At 39.8% G+C, this 21665-nt stretch overlaps 1 protein-coding gene across 5 annotated transcripts in view; it reads left to right on the top strand.

The window, feature by feature from the left end:
- Nucleotides 1-21665, top strand: part of AUH (AU RNA binding methylglutaconyl-CoA hydratase) — a 204339-nt gene that overhangs the window by 171710 nt on the left and 10964 nt on the right. For 4 of the 5 annotated variants that reach the window (XM_070459414.1, XM_070459413.1, XM_070459411.1 and 1 more), the window contains 4 exons: nucleotides 4162-4349; nucleotides 8797-8847; nucleotides 10028-10075; nucleotides 13960-14571. In XM_070459414.1, the coding sequence (XP_070315515.1) occupies nucleotides 4162-4349; nucleotides 8797-8847; nucleotides 10028-10075; nucleotides 13960-14037 (365 nt within the window). In that variant the 3' untranslated portion in view covers nucleotides 14038-14571. Of the gene's footprint in view, nucleotides 1-4161; nucleotides 4350-8796; nucleotides 8848-10027; nucleotides 10076-13959; nucleotides 14572-21665 lie in introns of those variants that run through there. The other variant, XR_011484963.1, reaches the window with a different exon arrangement.

Below are 21665 nucleotides of genomic sequence, written 5' to 3'. Positions count from 1 at the left end.
AAGTACTTCCAAATTGGACTAGAATGTTGGCATAAAAGATTTTCTATTTGGAGTAACTATTCCTGAGATATTTGTAGAAATCAAATTCCACATCAGTCATGTTTAGTTTTCTGTGTGGTATTGCTCTGCAGTTCAGTAACTTCTGTTTGTACAGCTCTTTGCTCACACTATCAGTATTAGTTGACAAAGACAAACAAACAGGTCATATCATCTTTATAAAGGTTGAAATCACAAATTTTATATGCTTGAGGATGGTAAAGGGTCAGTTACCTTTAATTCCATAAAGTAAAAATATGGTTCAAACTGTCATTCTTTGATTTCTGCGAACTGGATTGTAGCATATGAAAGTGGACCAGATAATTTCTTACCAAACAGGTTTCCTAAAGATTAAGTTTTGGTAAGAATGAGGAAATCAAATCACATATTTGTGTTATCTATTTAAGCATGCCTGTTTTGACAAATAGTGTTAGGGAAACTGGATTCCTACCTGCAAATGAATTGAGTTGGACATATATACCATATACAATAATTACCTCAAAATGAATCCGATACCTTAATGTAAGTATTGAAAATACAGAACTCTTAGAAGAAAACAGTGGAAAAACTTTTGACATTGGATTTGGCAATTACTTCTTGGCCATGACACCAAAAGCAAAGACAACAAAAGAAAAAAATAAATTGAATTTCCTCAGAATTAAAAATTTTGCCTGCCTCAAAGGATGCTATCAGCAGTGAAAAAGCAACCAATGAATTGGGAGAAAATATTTGCAAATCATGTGTCTGATAAGGGATTAATATCCAGAGTTTATAAAGAACACTTTGGACTCAACAATGACAGAACAACCCAGTTAAAAATGGGCAAAGGGCCTAAATAGACTTTTCTCCAAAAAGATATACAAATTGTCAATAAGCACATAAAAAGATGCTCAAGTCACTAGTTGTTGCTGCTGCTGCTGCTGCTAAGTCGCTTCAGTCGTGTCCGACTCTGTGTGACCCCATAGAAGGCAGCCCACCAGGCTCCTCCGTCCCTGGGATTCTCCAGGCAAGAACACTGGAGGGGGTTGCCATTTCCTTCTCCAATGCATGAAAGTGAAAAGTGAAAGTGAAGTCGCTCAGTCTGTCTGACCCTTAGCGACCCCATGGACTGCAGCCCACCAGGCCCCTCCATCCATGGGATTTTCTAGGCAAGAGCACTGGAGTGGGGTGTCATTGCCTTCTCTGCACTAGTTGTTAGGGAAATGCAAATCAAAAGCACAATGAGATGTCAGTTCACACCCATTAAGATGACTGCCATCAAAAAGCAAAATAACAAAGTGTTGGTACGAAATGTGGAGAAATTGGAACACTTTTGCCAGGTTGGTGGGAATAGAAAATAGTGAAGTTGTTATGAAAAAGTATGGCTGTTCATCAAAAATTAAACACAGACTTACTGTATTTTCCAGCATTTCCACTTCTGGACATCTACTCAAACAAATTGAAAGCAGGGTCTTGAAGAGACATTTGTACACACCTATTCATACCAATATTATTTCTAATAGCCAAAAGGTGGAAGCAAGCCAGATAGTCCTCAACTAATGAATGAATAAACAAATCATGTTCAGCAGAATGAATAAACAAAACATATTCAGTGTTATAAAGGAATGAAATTCTAACACATGCTACAGTATGAGTGAATTTGAAGACATTTTGCTAAGTGAAATAAGCCAGCCATAAAAGAACAAATACTGTATCACGACACTTACACGACGTTCCTAACATAAATATCTTGTGATGTCAACCCAAAAAAGCCAAGTCTTGGATGCAGTGTTAGTTGTTGATGAGCCAAGTTGGTGGTTTTTCCTTAGATCCTATGATGCACTGTTTTCAGCGGAACAGAAAGCTCTCTTCAGCACCAAGTGTCTCACCCTCACATCATTTCCTCCAGCAGACAATTAAGTCTGCATCCATTTCATCTAGCAAAGTTTAGAGTTTTGTGCCATTCAGCTGTTTCATGAGGTTAGTTTCATGCTGTCCCTTTGTTAAATTGTTACAAAATAATGTGATGAATGGGCTTAAGCTTTTTGGACTTGCAAAATACTGATTGTTGAATAAGAAGTGCACACTAACAATGACCATTGAGGGTCACATGTTAATTTGACCAGTCTACATTAAACTTTTCATAGAACACAGCAAAGAATCATTCTGTAGTGTTGTGCTTATTATGAATACTATAGCTGTAAGTTCTTTAGTCTCTTGAAAATCCTCCTCAGTTCCATGAGTAAATATAACTATCTGTGTTGTATTACTTGTATCTCTCTGTTCTAATCAGCTGCCATTAGAAATAGCATAAACAACTTGTCTTTTTCCATGAAGTTTATTCTGTAAGTTCTCAGACCTATCTTTACTACACTGAGCAACATGATTGTTTACAGTTGGATTTAAATTTGTCAGTGCTTCACTTTTCACCATTTTTTGCCATGTCGCATAAAATACTTTTAAACTTACCCTCTTTAACTGCTTGGGGAGTATAAGCAATAAGTAGCTGCAGTTTATAGAAGCAGTACTCTGTGCTCTCTATGCTGTACTTAGTCGCTCAGTCATATCCAACTCTCTGCAACCCCATAGATTGTAGCCCACCGGGCTCCTCTGTCCATGGGGATTCATTCTCCAGGAAAGAATACTGGAGTGGGTTGCTGTGCCGTCTTTCAGGGGATCTTCCCAACCCATGATCAAATCCAGGTCTCCCTCATTGCAGGCAGATTCTTTACCAACTAAGCCACCAGGGAATCCTAACTCATTTATGTTCAGAAACAATCCCTACAGAAAATGTCAATCCTTTTGAAGTTTGTTTTTCTTTCTTTTTTTCCCCATAAATCACCTATATTTTCAAACGTAATTCTCAACATAATTGTTTAATAGTAGCATCATAAGCTTCCAATACCAATGTGCTTCGTTTACTAAACACATAGGAATATACTTAATTATTGAAGGGATATATGTTTTCTTGAAACTTACTTCTCATCCCTCCCCAACTTTTGATTGAGATGTGGATAAGAAATGATTTTACCTTCCTTTTAAAATCGCTTAAAGAAAAAAAAAAATAAAATCGCTTAAAGAAAATCAAAACCTCTCAGTCTACAGTATTGGAGTCGTAGGAAGTGGTGGAGGCTGTGGCAGCTTGAGTTCATTGTATCTAAAAGATGCAGCTGCAGTTAACTTCCAGGTTAAAACTAATTTTTATATGAAATCACCCACTCAGTTTATAAATGTTGGTAACTAATGCAGAATAAACTGCACGGGCAAAGAAACACACGGTGAGCTCGTTCAGACGTGTGACCAACAGTTTTCTTTTTCTCCCCTGAACCTTCACAGTCAGCCTTCCCTCCGCCTCCTGGTCAGCCCAGCTGCCACTTCAAGGATAAGACTTAGGGATAAGATTTAAGATTTGCAGCTGTTTTCATCTTCCTGTTGGTAGAAATTAAAGCTACCAATAAGAATATGACCTGCTTTTGTTTAGCTTTCTATTTAATGAAATCGCAGTCTCCTCACTTAAAGGTACTAGAGTGAGCAGAGAGATGGATTTAATAGAATACTGCAACAGGGGATGATTATCACTTGCCTTAAAAAAGTAAAACTGTGGGACAAAGCTTGTTTTCATGAGCAATTATCTGTTTTTATTTTCATTAAATTAAAATTAGTTTACAGTTCATTTACCATAAATAAGTCTTTAAAAGCACACGAGTTGGATTTCTGAGAATTTGATGTTTTATCTGAACTGAAGGAGAAATGCCAAGTTTGATGGACCTGTCATTCCTCCTATGAATGACCTAAGAGAAAGGAGACTGCCCCCACCCTCCTCCACTACTGTGCATCTTTTGATTCCTGACACGGTAATGATGTGGATTGGATTCAGGAACCTGCCAACTGTGTTACCAGTGATGGGCAGTGTCAGAATCACTGAATAGTGATACAAGATTCTTAAGTGCTTTTAGAGTTTTAATAATTTTATAAACTAATGAAGAAATGAGATTAAGTTTTGAAGTAGTTTTCCAGTTACTTAATTTTAACATAAAAACTTCTGGTCCTGGTTTGTTTTTCCAGTAGAAGAAATGAAAAATTGAGATGTTAAAGCGAAAGGCTGTCAAGTCATCGCACGCGTTTTCTGTCTCATCCACACTGTAGGGGGAACGCAGCGACTGCCGCGTGCCATTGGGATGTCCCTGGCGAAAGAGCTCATCTTCTCTGCGCGTGTGCTCGATGGCCAAGAAGCCAAGTCAGTGGGCTTGATCAGCCATGTTCTAGAACAGAACCAGGAGGGGGACGCTGCCTACAGAAAGGCCTTGGACCTAGCAAGAGAGTTTTTACCTCAGGTATTTTAACTGTGTTTCTTTTTTTGCTCTTTTTTATAACCTTACAACAAGTTGACAAAACCAGCGATCGTGTTACCTACCTGTAATGTCCTTTTCTTGCTTTCCAAGTAGAGAAGCATACAGGTAGCTGTAAAACTAGAAATCATATACCAGATTAGTATTAAGAGCCTTCAGAATTAAGATTTGAAGGTAATTCAAGGCCCTTACTCTAGCTGCACATTGATAATATATTACGTGCGTGTTTATCACATGCAACAGAGATTCCCAGCAACTTAAGTTGTTCTCCAGCTAGTCCTCCTGCCCTGAATGGTACATATGGGCTTTTACACTGGATTGTCCCCAAACAGAAACGCAAATAAATAAGGAGCCCACAGTCCATTATGTCAAGTGAGCTTTCATTGAGATCACTTAACTTGAGATAACCTGCTTAAATAGCACCAGTTGTTTATCTTATTGTGTTTGTTTTCATGGTGATGGCGGCCTTGTTGTAACTCCTTTGTGCACCATCCACTTCAGAAGTACACTTCAAATCTGGGAATCACTGTGCGTTTACTCACAGATCTTAATCCTCATGAGCAGTAGTATTAATAATAAACAGAGTGTCAAGGAACCTGTTTTAAGGGTTTCTTGGTTCTCTCACTGTTTGAGAAGTATTTTTCAAATAGTCCTTTGTTCAGAAATCATAGATTAAAGGACTTTTGCTAAGTAAACAATTAGTGATTTGTGTTTATTCCCAATGGATTGTAAACTTTTATAATCCCCTAACCATTTCTGGAGTCAAAATTACTTCCTCTCTAACTCAATCAGTATTTGTAACCTCTTTTGAGGCCATGAGTTCTTTTGGGAACTCTCTCTAGAGAAGTGCACGCACCCTCCACATTTGTTCGGGGCTCTGTATCCAGTTTCAGGAGGCATCCGTGGAGTTCTTTGTTGTCAGACAGAGCCCAGGTCTGCTGCGGCGCACCTGTCCCTGCGAGCTGTCAGATGGGGCCTCTCATTTGAGTTGGCTTCTAAAGCCACACTGCCTGGATGTCGGTGCTATTTCAGCCCTTCTCAATTAAGTTAGAGCTGTAAGCTCTTTCAGGGTGGGGCCCTTATGTACGTTCATTCCCTGGATGAGGTAACACACAGCCTTATACTCTGAATCCATAGAGAGCTAACACAAGACTTTCACTACTTTAAGATTAAGAAAAGCTCTCCTTTTAACTTTGGTATTAATGCTTCTTCAAAATATTAAGGAAACATCTAGAGATTAAAAGTGTACACATATCAGAAGTGATAGTTTAGCTCCATACAGATTTAGCGACTTCCTGTAGCTTAAAACTTGACGACCAGTACACGTCTCAGTTGAAGTAAAGCAGTGTATTTAAGGAAGGTTTGGGCGTAATTCCAGTTCTGAGATTCACAGCCTCCCATGGTCCTTGGATGTGAGTGGTCAGCTCCCTGTTACAGATCTCCGCCAGGGTGGCGGGTGGCTCATTAGCCCCTTGTTGCCTCTGTGGTTCCATTCTTCATATCACTCCTGAGAACTGGCTCTCTCGTATGCGATCTTGCTCACACACATGCGCACTCTCTCTCTCTTTTTCTCTCTCTGTGCCCGCAGCTCACCCCACCCTAGAGCCTCCTTCTCCCCACCTCCAAACTGACATCCGGCTGCACCCTGCCATGTGGTAAACCAGGCTGTCCTCATCGTCCCTTTCATCTGAAGGACACCCCTCTGAGAACATTAATTGCTAACATTATTTTTCCCCCAGCTGAAGGGAGATGTCAGATGACTTCGGAAAATGTGTAACTGTGAAACTATATGCACAAGTTACAAAACAGAATTTGAGGTGGAATAATTTTTATTTTTAAAGATCTTGTTACTAAATTATTAGTCTCTAAGTAATTGGGAAACTTCTAAACAATTAGGATTTCTGCGTGATTTCTGTATTTGTGTGTATCTACTTCTGTTTTTCTGAGGAAAAAAAATGGTTTGTATATATAGAAGAGGCACTGGTTTCATATTTTAAAAAAGAAGCTAATTGAATAAGCATTATATCTAGTAGTGTTTTCATTTTCCTATCTCTCCAGTTTCCTAAACCTTGCTGCCCAAAGTGTGGTCTGTGGACCAGCAGTCCAGGCATCCCCTGGGAACATGGCCCATCCCCGACCCTGAATCAGTGTAACCGTTTTAACAAGGGACCTGGGGACTTGTGTGCATGTGGAAGTCTGGCCAGCATTTGTCTGGGTCAGCTGGTGATAAAAGTGAAAGGATAAAATTCTCATTGAGAGGAGTACTCTGTTTTGTTTTGTTTTATTTTGTTTTTTAGTGAATTGTTGATCTTAAAAAAAAACTAATACATACAAATTACATTTGGAAGAATTCTAAGATACTTGCCTAAGTCTCAGAAAATTGCAGGGTCTTAAAATTTTTCAGCACATGATTTAGGAAGAAAATTTAGGTAGGTTAAAACTGATAACCAAAAAAAAAAAAAAATGGCATTTTTCATGCCATCATGCATTTATGCACTTATTGGAGTCCTTTATTCTGCCTCTTATTTAGAACCTCTTGCATTTTAATTCAAAAGATGCTTTAAACTATACCATTGAATTCATCACTCATAACAATTTTCATGAATTTTAAATGTGATCAGATAAATTCCATCTGGAGGATTGTGGTTTTCTAAGATAAAACCTTCTTGCAGAGGACTCTCAGTTTTGACCCTCACACATCCTAAAGGACTCATTTGGACTTGAAGCTTTTGTGTAATGTGGGAGTACCGCCTGGAGGACGTGTCTTTACTAGTACATTATCATTGTGACTAATTATTGATGCCCAGGGAAGAATGATACAGATCCACTACCTAAAACAGATGTTATCTGGGTATGTGCTGCCGAAGTGAGCCAACAGATGCTATCTGAATTCCCATGTTAATCAAGAGCGTCAGCCTCATCTCCAGCCCAGTTCAGTTCAGTTCAATCTCTAGTCATGTCCGACTCATTGCAACCCCATGGACTACAGCATGCCAGACTGCCCTGTCCATCACCAGCTCCTGGAGCTGACTCAAACTCATGTCCGGCAAGTCAGTGATGCCATCCAACCATCTCATCTATCGTCCCCTTCTCCTCCTGCCTTCAGTCTTTCCCAGCATCAGGGTCTTTTCCAGTAAGTCAGTTCTTTGCATCAGATGGCCAAAGTATTGGAGCTTCAGCTTCAGCATCAGTCCTTCCAATGAATATTCAGGACTGATTTGCTTTAGCGTGACTGGTTTGATCTCCTTGCAGTCCACGGGACTCTCAAGAGTCTTCTTAAACACCATTTCAAAAGCATCAATTCTTCTGCACTCAGCTTTCTTTATAGTCCAACTCTCACATCCATACATGACTACTGGAAAAACCATAGCTTTGACTAGATGGACCTTTGTTGGCAAAGTAATGTCTTTGCTTTTTAATTTGCTGTCTAGGTTGGTCATAGCTTTTCTTCCAAGGAGCAAGCGTCTTTTAATTTCATGGCTACAGTCACTATCTGCAGTGATTTTGGAGCCCAAGAAAATTAAGTCTGTCACTGTTTGCATTGTTTCCCCATCTATTTGCCTTGAAGGAATGGGACCACATGCCATGATCTTAGTTTTCTGAATGTTGAGGTTTAAACCAGCTTAAACTTTCACTCTTTCACTTTCTCCTCCTTCACTTTCATCAAGAGTCTCTTTAGTTTCTCTTCACTTTTCGCCATAAGGGTGATGTCATCTGCATTATCAGAGGTTATTGATATTTCTTCCCTCAATCTTGATTCCAGCTTGTGCTTCATCCAACCTGGCATTTCCCATGGTGTACTCTGCATGTAAATTAAATAAGCAGGGTGACAATATACAGCCCAAGCTTCTGTCAAACCACTGATGGGTATGTTAATTGTGCCAAACACTCTTACTTCCTTTTCTCTTTCCTACTTAACTTGTAGGGAGATTCGCTGAACAGTGGAAAGCCCTCTATTGGACACATGCCACCTGCCGACCTCCGAGCATCTAGCATGCTGTGCTGCAGCATGCCGTGGGCCCTGTGTCATATGGTGGTGCAGTAGTTTGTTAGAATTATGGTTTATTAATAGTTAAAAGCCTTGCATGCGTGCTTAGTCGCTCAGTTGTATCCGATTCTTTGTGGCCGTTTGGGCTATAGCCATGGGATCTTTCAGGCAAGAATACTGGAGTAGGTTGCTGTTCCTTCCTGTGGAGGATGTTCCCAGCCCAGTGATTAAAACTGCATCTCTGCGTTTCCTGCATTGCACGTGATTCTTTACTTCCTGAGCCATCAGGGAAACCCGATCTCCTAAGATGAATTTCCCGTCAGTTATCTTGCAGCCGTTGTTGCTCCTGTGCTGTGGATCTGCTAAAGGGACTTCCTGAATTTGACTGAGATGTACAACATGATTTGCAAAAATAATAGTTATTGTGTTTTGTTTGAATTTTAGGGACCTGTTGCAATGAGAGTGGCAAAATTAGCAATTAATCAAGGAATGGAGGTGAGTTTCCTAAACTTTTTGTTGGAATAGGTGGTAGAGATTAATTTAAATGAACCACTATTTTTTAATATTCTAAAATATTTACTGCTGTGATTACTGAAAGCTATTGAGGTGTTTTTTAGCTACATCAGTGATTTCATTCTGCTTATAGCTGTAGTTGATTCAATATCATAATCACAGAATTCAGTAATTTCACTTACACCCTGCAGCGTATGACATGCTTATTATTTTTGCCATTGAGTTAATAAACTTATTGGCTATTAGTTCATAGAAAACCAAAACAAGAGAGTATTCTATGTATTCTCAGCACCAGTATCATATTACCAAAGAAAACCATTTTTTTTTCCTAAGGAGAACTTCCTGTTGCAAAGCTCCTGCTAAGCATGGAGACCATCTTTAACTTCTCCATGTGCTTTCTTCAGTGAGACACATATAAACCCTGTAGGGAGCCCTGGGGTTATTCTGGAGATGTAGTCCAAAGGAGCAGAGGCCCCAGGACAGGGGAGAGGTAAGCAGGCCAAGGGATCCATGCAGGCACCCATTTACTTTGGGCTTTGCATTATAGCAGTTGTATTTTGGGTAAATTATAGGAATTTTGAAGAAAGACACTTCTTCCTTACAGACCCAGAAGTGCTATATTTTCCTGGGCTTCATAGCAGTAAAACATGGTTGGATTTGTTAGCAGTAAATACGTTTAAAAATTTTTTAAGGCAGTTGATTGGGTTTTAAAAATTCTTTCCTTCTCCAGGGGATATTTCTGACCTAGGGATTGAACCCGGGTCTCCTTCATTGCAGGCAAATTCTTTGCTATCTGAGCTGCCAGGCAATATACAGATATATTTTATGTACTTTATAAAGACTTCACCTAGATTAACTCATTTGATCTTCCAACAACCCCATTTGGTAGATACTATAATTAGCTACTTGTTCAGATGCACCTCTCTGAGGCAAAAGAGGTTCAATGATCTCTGTAAGCAAGGTTACACAGCTCACATATAGTACAGTCAGAATTTGAACCCGGGCAAACTAAGTTTCTCGTGCTGATCATACTTCTAATTTGCTGTATTACATCAAAGAGTTCTGTTCTTTTGGAATAAGGTTGTTAAATTTGAGTTTATATTGATATACCATATTTTTAAAAAGTAATTCTTGCTAAAATGAATTATATTTTTATTATCAGGTTGATTTAGTAACAGGATTAGCCATAGAAGAAGCATGTTATGCTCAGGTATGTGATAAAATCTCTAATTCAATGCAGATACCCCTTACCTTCTGTATAAGTCAACTAAATTATGTATCATGAGCAGATTCAAATCACGCCTATTACAAAATCATACAAATGGGTTGAAATTGTTTGTGTCTTCTCTTTAACTATCACCAACTCTTGTGACTAATTCTGTTTCACTTAGTGATGACTCCTGTCTACATAATTTAGAAAACCTTTGGAATAGTTGTTAGTAGCATTTGTTCTGTAGATGTCTCTCTGACTCCCTTGTTTTCTGGGTGTGGTTTGAACCCTGACTCCAGAGCAGAGAGATGGGAGGAAGGCAGCTGTGACCATGTGCCTCTAGGGAACATCAGAGTTTGAGACTCATTGACTTTTCCTGATGTTCTGAACCTTTTCTCCTACCCACTGAAAGTTTAGTAATTCAATTACATACAGTTTTCTTTTTTATACACAAATTAATAGAGCTTTTTGTAGAGGAACAAATCTTCCTTCCTCCCTTTCTTCCATCCTTTTTTAAATGAAAGATAATATTTTGTTTTAGGGCATGTAAAGTGGCACAAGAGTTTTGTTCCACCTTTTCTGAGAATTGGAAACTGTGTTAGCTCCCATTTAAGCATGGCAGAGTCATGAATTAGAAGCAAGAGCTAGAGTGCTAACTGTGGTCAGTATATATAAATTGCCACCTGTCATTGATGAATGCATGCCAAAAGTGAACTAAATTACAAACCTCTTACAAATGGACAACCTCAGAGTCTGAAAAAAAATTTTAAAAGCATATTTGGCCACACCTTATCAAATGTAAAGGCACAGGAATCATACAAACTAGTCTGTCAGACCGCAAGGGAATTAAACTAAAACTCAGTAGCAGAAAGATAGATGGAAGCCTTCCTATTAATGGTGAGATTTCATCTTTTTAATAAGACTGAACAGGGTGCTTCTAAATGACAAGTGTTGAAGAGAAAGTTTCAAGAATAATTAAGAATAATTATTAATAATTAATATTTTGAGCTAAATCAAAATGAAAATATAGCTTATCAAAATTTGTGAGAATACATCAAAAATAATGTTTGGAGAGAAGTTTATAGCATTAAATGTGTATATTAGAAAAGAAAGTTCTGAAATCAGCTTATTAGAAATGCAAGAAAGGTTATTATTACTGATCCTGTTGACATTGAAAGGATAAAAGAATACTGTGAACTATGTATGGCCACAAATCTGATAACTTAAGATGAAATAGACCAATTCCTTGAAAGACAAAACATACCAAAATTCATACAAGGAAAAACAGATAATCTATATAGTCCTATGTTTTTTATACAGATTAAATCAATAATTAATAAGCTTCTGAAATAGCACCAGGCCCAGATATTTTTCATTGGTGAATTCTACCAAACATTTAATGAAGAAATTATACCAATTATCTACAGTCTTTTCCAGAAAATAGAAGCAGGGGGAACATTTCCTAACTTATTCCATCAGGACAGTGCGTGTGTGCGCACTGGCACTTGAGTCGTGTCTGGCTCTTTGCAACCCTGTGGACTGTAGCCTGCCAGGCTCCTCTGTCCATGGGATTCTCCATGCACAAATCCTGGAGTGGGTTGTCATGCCCTCCTCCAGGGAATCTGAACCCAGGGATCAAACCTGCATCTCTTACGTCTCCTGCGTTGGCAGATGGGTTCTTTACCACCAGTGCCGTCTGGGAAGCCTGAGGACTATATTACCCTCATAACAAAACTAAAGATATTACAAGAAAGGAAAATTGTAAACCACTCTCTCTCATTAATATAGATATAGAAATTCTCAACAAAATAATAGCAAACTATAAGTTCAGCAATCTATAAAAAGAATTATGTGGTACAACCAAGTAATATTTTTTCCCCAGACATGCAAGGCTGGTTCAGCACTCAGAAATCAATATAATCCAAGCTAAAGAAGGAACTCTGGTGAAAGAAATCACTATTTAAATAAATAGATAGCTCATATTCATGGATAGCAAGACTCAATATTTTAAGATATCACTTCTTCCCAACTTGATCATATGTGTAGTGCAATCCCAATAAAAATGCCAGAAAGTTATTTTCTTAATACTGGCAAACCAGTTCTAGAGTTTGTATGGGAAGTGCAGAGACATAGGTTAGCTACCACACTAGTAAGGAACAAGGTTGGAGGAATGACACTACTCATCTTTAAGACTTAGAGTAAAGCTGCAGCAATCAAGAAAGTGTGGTTCTGGCAAAAATAAAGACAGATAGGCTAATGAAACAGAATAGGGAACTCAGGAATAGATTCATACAAATATAGGCAGCTGATCTTTGACAAAAGAGCAAAGGCAATTCAATGAAGAAAAGTCATCTTGAAAATCAATAGTACTAAAAGCATGTGGACATTCAACTACCAAAAACAAAAAGAATCTAAACATTGACCTTATACCTTTTACAAAAATTAACTGAAAATGAGCTATAGACTTATTTTTAAATGTAAAGTGAAAAACTATAAAACTTCTTGAAGTTAGCATAGTAGAAATTCTAGGTGACCTCAAGTTTGGCAATGGCTTTTTATATATAACGTCAAAAGTGTAATTCATGAAAGAAAAAAAATTCATGTGTATTAAGATTAACTTACTATGCAAAAGACACTGTGAAGAGAATAGAAAGATAAGCCATAGACTGGAAAAAATATATTTGCAAAACATATCTGATAAAGGACTTATATCCAAGATATAAAAAGAACTTTTAAAACTCAAATAGCTTTTATAGTAGAAATAGTATACCCATGGCGGATTCAAGTCAATGTATGGCAAAAACCAATACAATGTTGTGAAGTAACATAAATATATAATTTTTTTTTTTAAAAAGAAGGTATAAGGTCTGAAGAGATACCTCACCAAAATAGGTGTACAGAAGGCAGATAAGCATAAGTAAATATGGTCCACATCATATGACGTTAAAAAATGCACATAAAACAGGATTTCACAGTTTAGCCATTTCTTACATAATTTTACCACATGACCTAGTGATCGTGCAATTTTGCATTTACCCAAATGAGTTGAAAACCTGTGTCCACACAAAAGCTACACAGTGGTGTTTATTACAGCAACTTTATAAAGCTGCTATTCCTAAGTTTTATAAAGCTTGGAAACAAGCACGATGACCTTCAGTAGGTGAATGGATAAAAGCTGTGGTACTAATATATCCTTTCAGTGGGGTCTTTGTTACTCAGCAGTGAAAGGAAATGAGCTACTCTGCTAGGAAAAAACAAGAAGGAACCTTAGATACTTATTGCTAAATAATGAATTTTAATCTTAAAAGTCCATACTATATGACTCCCAACTATGTGACCTTCTGGAAAAGACATGGGGCGGGGGCAGGGTGGTCAGGGATGACTAGGTAAAGCATCAGGGATGTGTAGCCAGGGAACTTGTTTTCTGTGATGCTGTAATTAATGGCGGATACATGACATTATGTGTTTGTCAAAACCCATAGAATATCCCTAATGTTACTATGGACTGGTTAATAATACTGTGTCAGTATGGGCTCATTAGTCGTAACAAATATACCACATTAATAAAAGATGTTAATAATAGCGGAAACAATGAGGGGCTTCAGGGGAGTATATGGGAACTCTGAACTTTCTACTTAGGTTTTTAGTAGACCTAAAATTGTCTAAAAAATAAACTCTTAATTGTATTGAAGTATGTTTAATGAAACGGAAGAAAAAAGTATACTGGAATTAGAATGATAAATTTGTTCGCGTAATTTAAATTGTTCAGATGATTTTACAATTTTAGATTGTCTTCTAATTAGTTTCCTTAGATAAAGCTCATTAAACTTTTATAGTTGTTTCTCATTTTGGGCACAGATAACATACTGTTTTGCTTCTCTTAGACCATTCCAACAAAAGACAGACTTGAAGGTCTTCTTGCTTTTAAAGAGAAAAGGACCCCTCGCTATAAAGGAGAATAGAAGAAACACAAATGTTTAAAATGCCAGTGTAATAAATAATACTCCTGAAAGTACCTTTCAGATCCACATATGCCTCAGCACCTGGAATTGCAGTGACCAAAGTGAAGAACGAGTTATCTGTGTACTGAATTAAGTATCTGGAGTGGGCCCATATGCGTACTTTGTTCAAATATGTATCATCATACTCATTCAGATTTGTAAAGCTAGTTGTGTATACTGTCAAAAACACCAATTCAAAATTAGGTATACATTTTTAAATACCTCCTGCATATGAGGCTTTCTGTTCTGAATTTTTTTAATGTGAATAATTTATATATCATACACTCTAGGAAAAAATATTGATTGTATGTCTCCTGTGCTATAGTATGAAAATAAATTTTATTTCTATACACCAAAAATGTGAAGTTATACCAAATAAAGTTTCTAAGGGATTGTATATAATGGACCTACAGACTTACATCTCATACTGAAAAAGAGGTTGATAGGATTCTGAGTGAAAATTACCAAATATGAATAAAATTAGTGAAACGAAAACTTGGAAATTTTTCTCTTACCCCATTCTTTTTCTATTGAAGAAGTCATTGCATGTTGGATTTTAGAAGAATCCCCTTGTCCATTGCTGATTCTATCAGGTGACCTCTTTATGTAGTCAGTCTTAGAATACAGTGTGGATGATGGAGAATTAATCCAGTCAGAGATTGGGGCCAAAGGCCTTGTACAGCCAACTGGAGGCCTGGAACAACCTCGAAGCCCTCCTAGCCAGTGGCCTGGCTCCCTGGCCTAACCCAGAAGTAAAATGGTGTACCAAGTTTGGCCCAGTGAAGTGCCTTGGTCCTGGATTAAGGGTGAAGTGGGGCTTGCTCTTTGCTTCCTTCTCCTTAGCTATTTGCACCTGATTTCAGTAAGGAAAGAAGATGAACACAGCAACCCTTTATCCCCCACCTAACAACCATCATACCTTTCTAACCCTGTCCAGGTAAGCACCTAGAGATGCAGGGGCTACGGGGTCATGTGAGTTTATATGGCTTTGCCTGGGGGGCAGATAGGAAGTGTGCAGGAATTAGCTACGTAATTCAGCAAAAGGGAGACGAGCAGTACGCTCCCTGAATGAATCTGAGCTAGCTTTATTTTGTATTCGTTTTATCAAACCTCACTGCTTTCTGGGGCTGCATCCCGGGCTGAGTCCAGCAGCACCAGCAAAGCCTCCCTTTTCTGGGACCCACCCACTCCTGTTATTTGCCAGCTCTGGGGTGCCCCACTGTCCCCAGACACCGTAGCTGTGCTTCATTGTAGTGAAGTCAAGTTCAGCACATGGGGGACTGCCTGTCTCATGCATTTCCATGCTCACCACAGCTACTTCGTTCTTGGAAAGCAAATATAGACTTGGAATTTTTGAAATCATCGAAAGTTAGTTTTTAATTAGAGAAACTGAACTCTCAGTCTCGACTCTAAAATCCTTGAGAGAGATAAGCATGAACTTACCCTCGGCTGATGGTCACCTTGCTAAGAGGCAGGCCTGCTTACTGTTCACACCCTTGCACTACGGGCAGCCCTGTGCCCTTTGTCGCCTTGGCCACTGACACGGTGCAGACCATGACGTTTGCTGGCTGATCATCGTTGTATGAAAGTTTATTAAAATTCACATTCGGCTCTGGTGATTGTACCTGCTGGTGTGTACACTTTGCTGACAAAGTTGTACCATTCATTTCCTACAAGATAATTTGCAAATAAAGTGCTGGTCCTTGTTTTCATGGTCCTTTAAAGGCATCACCGACTCAGTGGTCATGAGTTTGAGTAAATTCCGGGAGTTGGCGTTGGACAGGGAGGCCTGGCGTGCTGCAGCCCATGGGGTCGCAAAGAGTCGGACATGACTGAGCAACTGAACTAAACTGAAAGGTTGCAGGACCATTTTCCTCTGTCCATGACATGTTCAAAGGCCACTTCCTTTCTGAATAGGAAATAATTTTGTTCGTGGGGAAAATTGAGTGTGCTGAGTGACTTGTCGCTCCTGTCTTGGATTTGTAGTCTGCTGCTGATCGAACACCATTTAATCTAACAAGTTCTGAGTAAGTCACTGAAGTATATCTGAAAGCAAAGACACCCTCCCGTAGTAACTTCCACCTGTCTGCTCAGCTGTCTACAGCCATTTGCATCTCTCTTGGTTTTCCCTTTAGCAGAGCAGTCTTGCTAGGGTGTGGTCCTAACACTCCACCCAGGTTGAGGTCCAATGGCTGGCGGTCAGGGAAGGTGGGAGAGCTGCTTTTTCCAGAGGGAGCCCCTGCTCTGACAGATGAGCCCCGACTTCTTTTGTTTTCCTCCAGAATGTAGAGTGTTTTCAAGTCCTTAAACTGAAACCACGTCAAGTCGGCGCAGCAAGCCGGAAATGCAGTGGATATAGCCATACATTCAGATGGAGTTAAAGGCGACTGAGAGAGAGGGAGGATGATTAACCAGGCACATTTACAATTCAGGGCGAAAACATTTCGTGTTATCTCAGAGCTGGAGACCTACTAGTCTTGAGGTAACGCAGTGCTGGTTAATTTATAACTTATCTCTGGAAGGAAAAGAGGTTTCCAAGTTACAGTGGTTCTGAGTCAAGAGAGGACTTATAATCATGGCTGAGAGAGGACTCGGATTTCCTGTGACTCATTTTCTCTGATTTAAAGGGTCATTTCAAGTTTCTGTTGTTTTCAATAAAAAACACCTGGCTTTCCTGTGCCTTTTTTCCCCTTCTGGCTGTCAAAAAAATTGGCTTGTCATACAGTGTTAACTTTTCTGACAGTACATAGAATAGTGCTCTGGATACGGGCTAGAGTAATTGGGTGTCGTTTTGTGGATAGCATAATTACAGAAAATGCTTGTTTTTCAAATGGACTCAAAGCTGGCTACCCGCTGGCCCATTTCCTCACTTGATCTCAACTCCATCTTCTAGTTAAGGGAGACCCTACATTTGTTTTGATTTGGGGTCCAAAAATCCTGACAAGTAGGCAAACATTTTAAATGTTTAATCCTTCTGTTATTGTTTGTCTACTCACCTAGTTAAATATCAACTAATGTGTGTGTTGACATTTATTGGATTTTATCAGAAGACAATAGAAATTTTCTCATATTTAAACAGGACTTGTACATGCATCACACACACACAAAATAACAGCATTTCAAAGTTACTTGATAATATTTTGATAAAATGAAGAGCTGTTCTTTGGTGTTGAGGAAACAGGCTACAGATTGTGAAATGTGGTTGGGGATATTTTGGCAGGAAGGAGGCTGAAACACTGCTCAAAATATTTGTGGATCTCAAGCCCTGAAAACTCACTGTTTCAGATGTCTTTTGGGGAACATCCCAAAACTCAGCTACCCCTCAGAGGGCTGGCTCCTAATCATCAAACAGTTTGGTGCACAATGTTTGTTTTTCAAACCAAACCCCAGGGTAATACGAGAGAGCTGGGTACCTGAAGGGGAGAATAAAAGACCCCAAGGACCCACGAAGACACACCTCTCATGTGGTCAGGGCCAGCCTTTGTGACACTCATCCATGTAGCACCAGCTTCAAAGTTGGAAGGTGACCCTTCTACAGTGAACTTGCATTTCCCTGGGACCAGCAAAGTGAGCTCCTAGCCACCAGGGTGTCAATCCCATTTTGAAGTATAGAATACACAGTATTACATGTTTGGATTCAAGGGAACAGTTTGACAATATCATTGAAGATACTAATGTGCCGGCGACAAGAGAATTAGAGCTGGGTATTGTCATGATGATAATGACCACAACTTATGAAGCCCTAAATACCTCCAGGTGTGTCCATGTGCAGTTGTTTACTCTTCAGAGCGTCCAGGAAAGGAGAGGTGCTGGTTATTCCTGGGATCCAGAGCAGGAAACGAGCACAGTTTGATGACGGGTGCTGGAGTCCGGGACTGAACCTGAGACTGTTGACTTGTCATTTCTGTTAAGCCTGAAGACATCTGAACAGCACAACCAAAAACTACCAATAGATGTGTGTCAACCTTTGCCCAAAGTGGTTCTAGTTTTCTTATGACTTGGCGAGACACTAAGTGTGCATATTGAGGGATCAGAAGACAGGGGCAGACAGTGCGACGGTTACAGTGATGCCTGCTCAGCGTCTCTAAACAAAGCCCTTTGCCTACCTGGTCACATCCAATACTTAAACACCTTAGGAAATGGGTTTGTCATTTTATCGTTTAAGAAACTGAAGCCAGAGCTATGTCTGTGGTGGGCATTCTGAATTCAGAGCCCCTGACGCTCATCATGACACCTGGAGGATATGGAGCCAGTCTTGGCAGTTGTGAACGGTGAGTCTAAGGACTTATGTTTGGTAAGGATACCCATCAGAAAGAAGCACGTGTGGGTCAAGAGCACCCCATGCTGCTGCTGGGGAAGAATGATGAGCCCCTTGCTGTATTCTGCCTGGTCAGGCCCACTCCGAGTCTTGTATTCACTTCTCAATGTCACAGTTTCAGGTGCTTGTAGATTCACTTTGTGCTTTTCTGGAAAGCACACAGGCATTCTTCACCCAGGTTTCAACTCTTCTGAAACCAGTGATGAGGCCATTTAGTAAAAGCATCTCCTCCCTCTGAGCCTGTTTCTTCACCTATAAAGGAATCCAACAGTCGTTCGTGATCCCTGCAAAGACAGATTGGGTGTGTCCATGCGAAAGGGCTGTGGAATCAGTAAGGTCATCTACAGAAGTGGTGGTGATGTTTGATTTTTTGTGTGTTTCAAAAGAGACCTGTTGGAATAGGTAGGCGGGTCTCACAACCACGCCCAGTTCAGGGTCATGTTCAGGAACCTGGACGTTCACCCAGGAAACAAGAGGTTGGGGAAACCTGGTGACTTTTTTTTTTTTTAGAACTACAGTGTGAAACTGGAACCTTCGAGGCTGCCAGGGGCCAGAGGAAGCCACACAGGTCCCCACCCCCAACACTGCTCTTCTGCTCTGTTCTATGTTTATGCACACACAGAGATGAGGCTGTGCTCAATAGGGGAAGCAGCTTCCATACTCCCAGGTCTGGAAGCAGCTCCCTGCCACTGAGGTTGAAGAAGAAAGTGGGCAAGGGGTTGGGGCAGAGGACAGTTGCTCCAACTCAGCTATGTCCCGGAAGTCATCCAATGACTCCCCTTCAATCTCAACACAGGCTGAAGAGATGGGAAATACATGGCTGCAAAGGCAGCTCACTAGCGAGTTGGGTCATAAAGAAGCACCGAAAGCAGTGACCTGCCTAAGTGGGTCTGTATTTAATAACTACTTTGGCCCCTGGGATAATCCATAACTTAGCAGTAGTTCTTTTAATATTTTGAGAAAAAGTATCCTTAGGCTTCCCTGGTGGCTGAAACAATAAAGAATCTGCCTGCAATGCAGGAGACCCAGGTTCGATCCCTGGGTTGGGAAGATCTCCTGGAGAAGAGAATGGCTCCCCATTCCAGTACTCTTGCCTCGAGAATTCCATGGACAGAGGAGCCTGGCGGGCTACAGTCCATGGGGTTGCAAAATGTCAGTCACGACTGAGCCACTACCAATTTCACTTTCATCCTTAGGCCTGAATGCCATGTTTATAGTACCAGTTTTGAGGGCTGGGACGGGCGGATTGTCCATTTTCTCATCATCCTGTTGGCTTTCACATGGCTGCCTGGTGGCCTTCCTGTCACAGAGGAGATACTGGGAGGTTTGGTCCCTACGGCCACTGAGCTGTGGGAACAAGGCGGGGTGCCTGCCCTGTCTTCTCCCCACATCCCACTGCCAAGGTTCAGTCCTAATGCCTTTTCAAAGACTGATTGTCAGATGTTCTGCAAACGCAGTCTCTTATGAACCCATCTCACAGGGCAGCGCCTGAATTCTAAGAGATACAGTAAAAATCACTGTGGCATCAATGAGAGCTCGCGAAGGCACTGTGTGCTTTCAGTCGTTCTGTTCACAGGCCCAGGTTTCAGAGGCACTGGGATGGGCAAATGCACTTCTTAACCTTTCTGAAAGTAGTCTGAGTCACTTTCACTTTCAGCCTCTAAACCTTTCTGAATGAATCCTTTATGCAGTTTACAGAAAGTGAAGAGCAGTTTGGCAACTGAGAAAAGTTCAAACTCCTCACCGCCTCTCCTACATTGAGTAACATTTCTTTTGAGTTGTCTGTTAACACTGTTCTGAAACAAACTTTTTATGAAGCCTAGAACTTGCTCATGAGTTGGCCTTATTTTGAGCGTTTTAAAAATACAAGAAATGTGTTTTGTGCCATAAAAGACAGGAAATGACATCCCACATCTGACTTGGTGGAAAGAAATGTAATTATTAGAATGGTTTGATTGGTATAATTATGCCTATTATACATATTACCTATCAGTGACTCAGATGCTTACAAGACACAATGAAAGGTGTTCATCTAATATGAAAAGGTATTTTTTTTTGCTGTGGTCTTTGTGGGAATGTGTATGTGACTTGTGATTGTCCAGCCACTCTTCTAAAAAGACTAATAGGGTGTGTATCCCAGCCCATCCACAACGGCTGAGTTCAGGTAGAGTGTGTGATCTCTCATTTGCTATGGGTATTAAAAAATGTTCGCTTGTGTAGATCTGAAAATATATGTCAAATTTCCTGAAAAACTAGACAGACCTGGCATTTTTAAGTTCCCACAGGCATAAGCTAGTCTTGGAAAGTGAATGTGAGGAGTATTGTGGTTAAAGGGACCAGGGAAAGGAGACAGCCAAGTCCTGGCGTGGACCAGACCTACCTGGCTGAGGTCTTCAGCAGATTCGCAATGGAGGCCACATCTATGAGGGAAAAAAAAGACTTCCTCTCGTCGATTCATTCAACCTGAGGACAGATATTTCCAAAGCTGCTGAAACCTGGAAAAGGCATCACCAAGATGTGTTTTTGGAACTCTGCTCCATAACTTCTGAATTGATTTTCTGTTTGGAGCCCTAAAATTGATATTGAGATAAAAGCCACCTTGGTAAACTTTCCTTTGAACTGTAATTCACATACCATAAAGGTCACCCATTCAAGTGTACAAGTCTGTGATTTTAGTATGTTCACAGTTGTACAACCATGACCACTGTCTAATTCTAGATATTTTCATCACCCTGAAAAGAAGCCCTGTACCTATTACCAGTCAGTCCTGATTGCCCCTACCCCCAGCCCCTAGTAATCACTAATCTACTTTCTGTCTCTGGATTTGCCTACTTTAAATAAATAGAATTATACAATATATATACAATATATATTATACAATATATAGTCTATATGTCTGATTTTTTTCCAGTCAGCATAATGTTTTCAAGACGTATCCATGGTGTAACGTGTATCAGTACTTAACTTCTTTTTATGGCGGGAAATATTCTACTGTATGTATATACCACATTTTGTTTATCCATTCACCAGCTGATGAATTTTTTATAGTTGTTTCCACTTTTTGGCTGTTATAAATAATGCTGCTGTGAGCACGGGTGTACAAGTATTTGTTGGGAAATATGTTGTCATTTCAATAGTTTGTGTCTTTTTGGATTTTTTCTATTTCACTTAGGTTATCTAATTTGTTTACACACAGTTGTTTATAATATTCCTTTGCATTCCTCTTTTTCATTACTGATTTTAGTCTTCTCTCTTTTTTTCATGGTCAGTC

Source organism: Odocoileus virginianus, chromosome 31, assembly GCF_023699985.2.
Source record: "Odocoileus virginianus isolate 20LAN1187 ecotype Illinois chromosome 31, Ovbor_1.2, whole genome shotgun sequence".
NCBI classification, from domain to species: domain Eukaryota; kingdom Metazoa; phylum Chordata; class Mammalia; order Artiodactyla; family Cervidae; genus Odocoileus; species Odocoileus virginianus.
The sequence above is the reverse complement of the archived record's forward strand: the minus strand, read 5'-3'. Positions and strand labels throughout refer to the sequence as shown.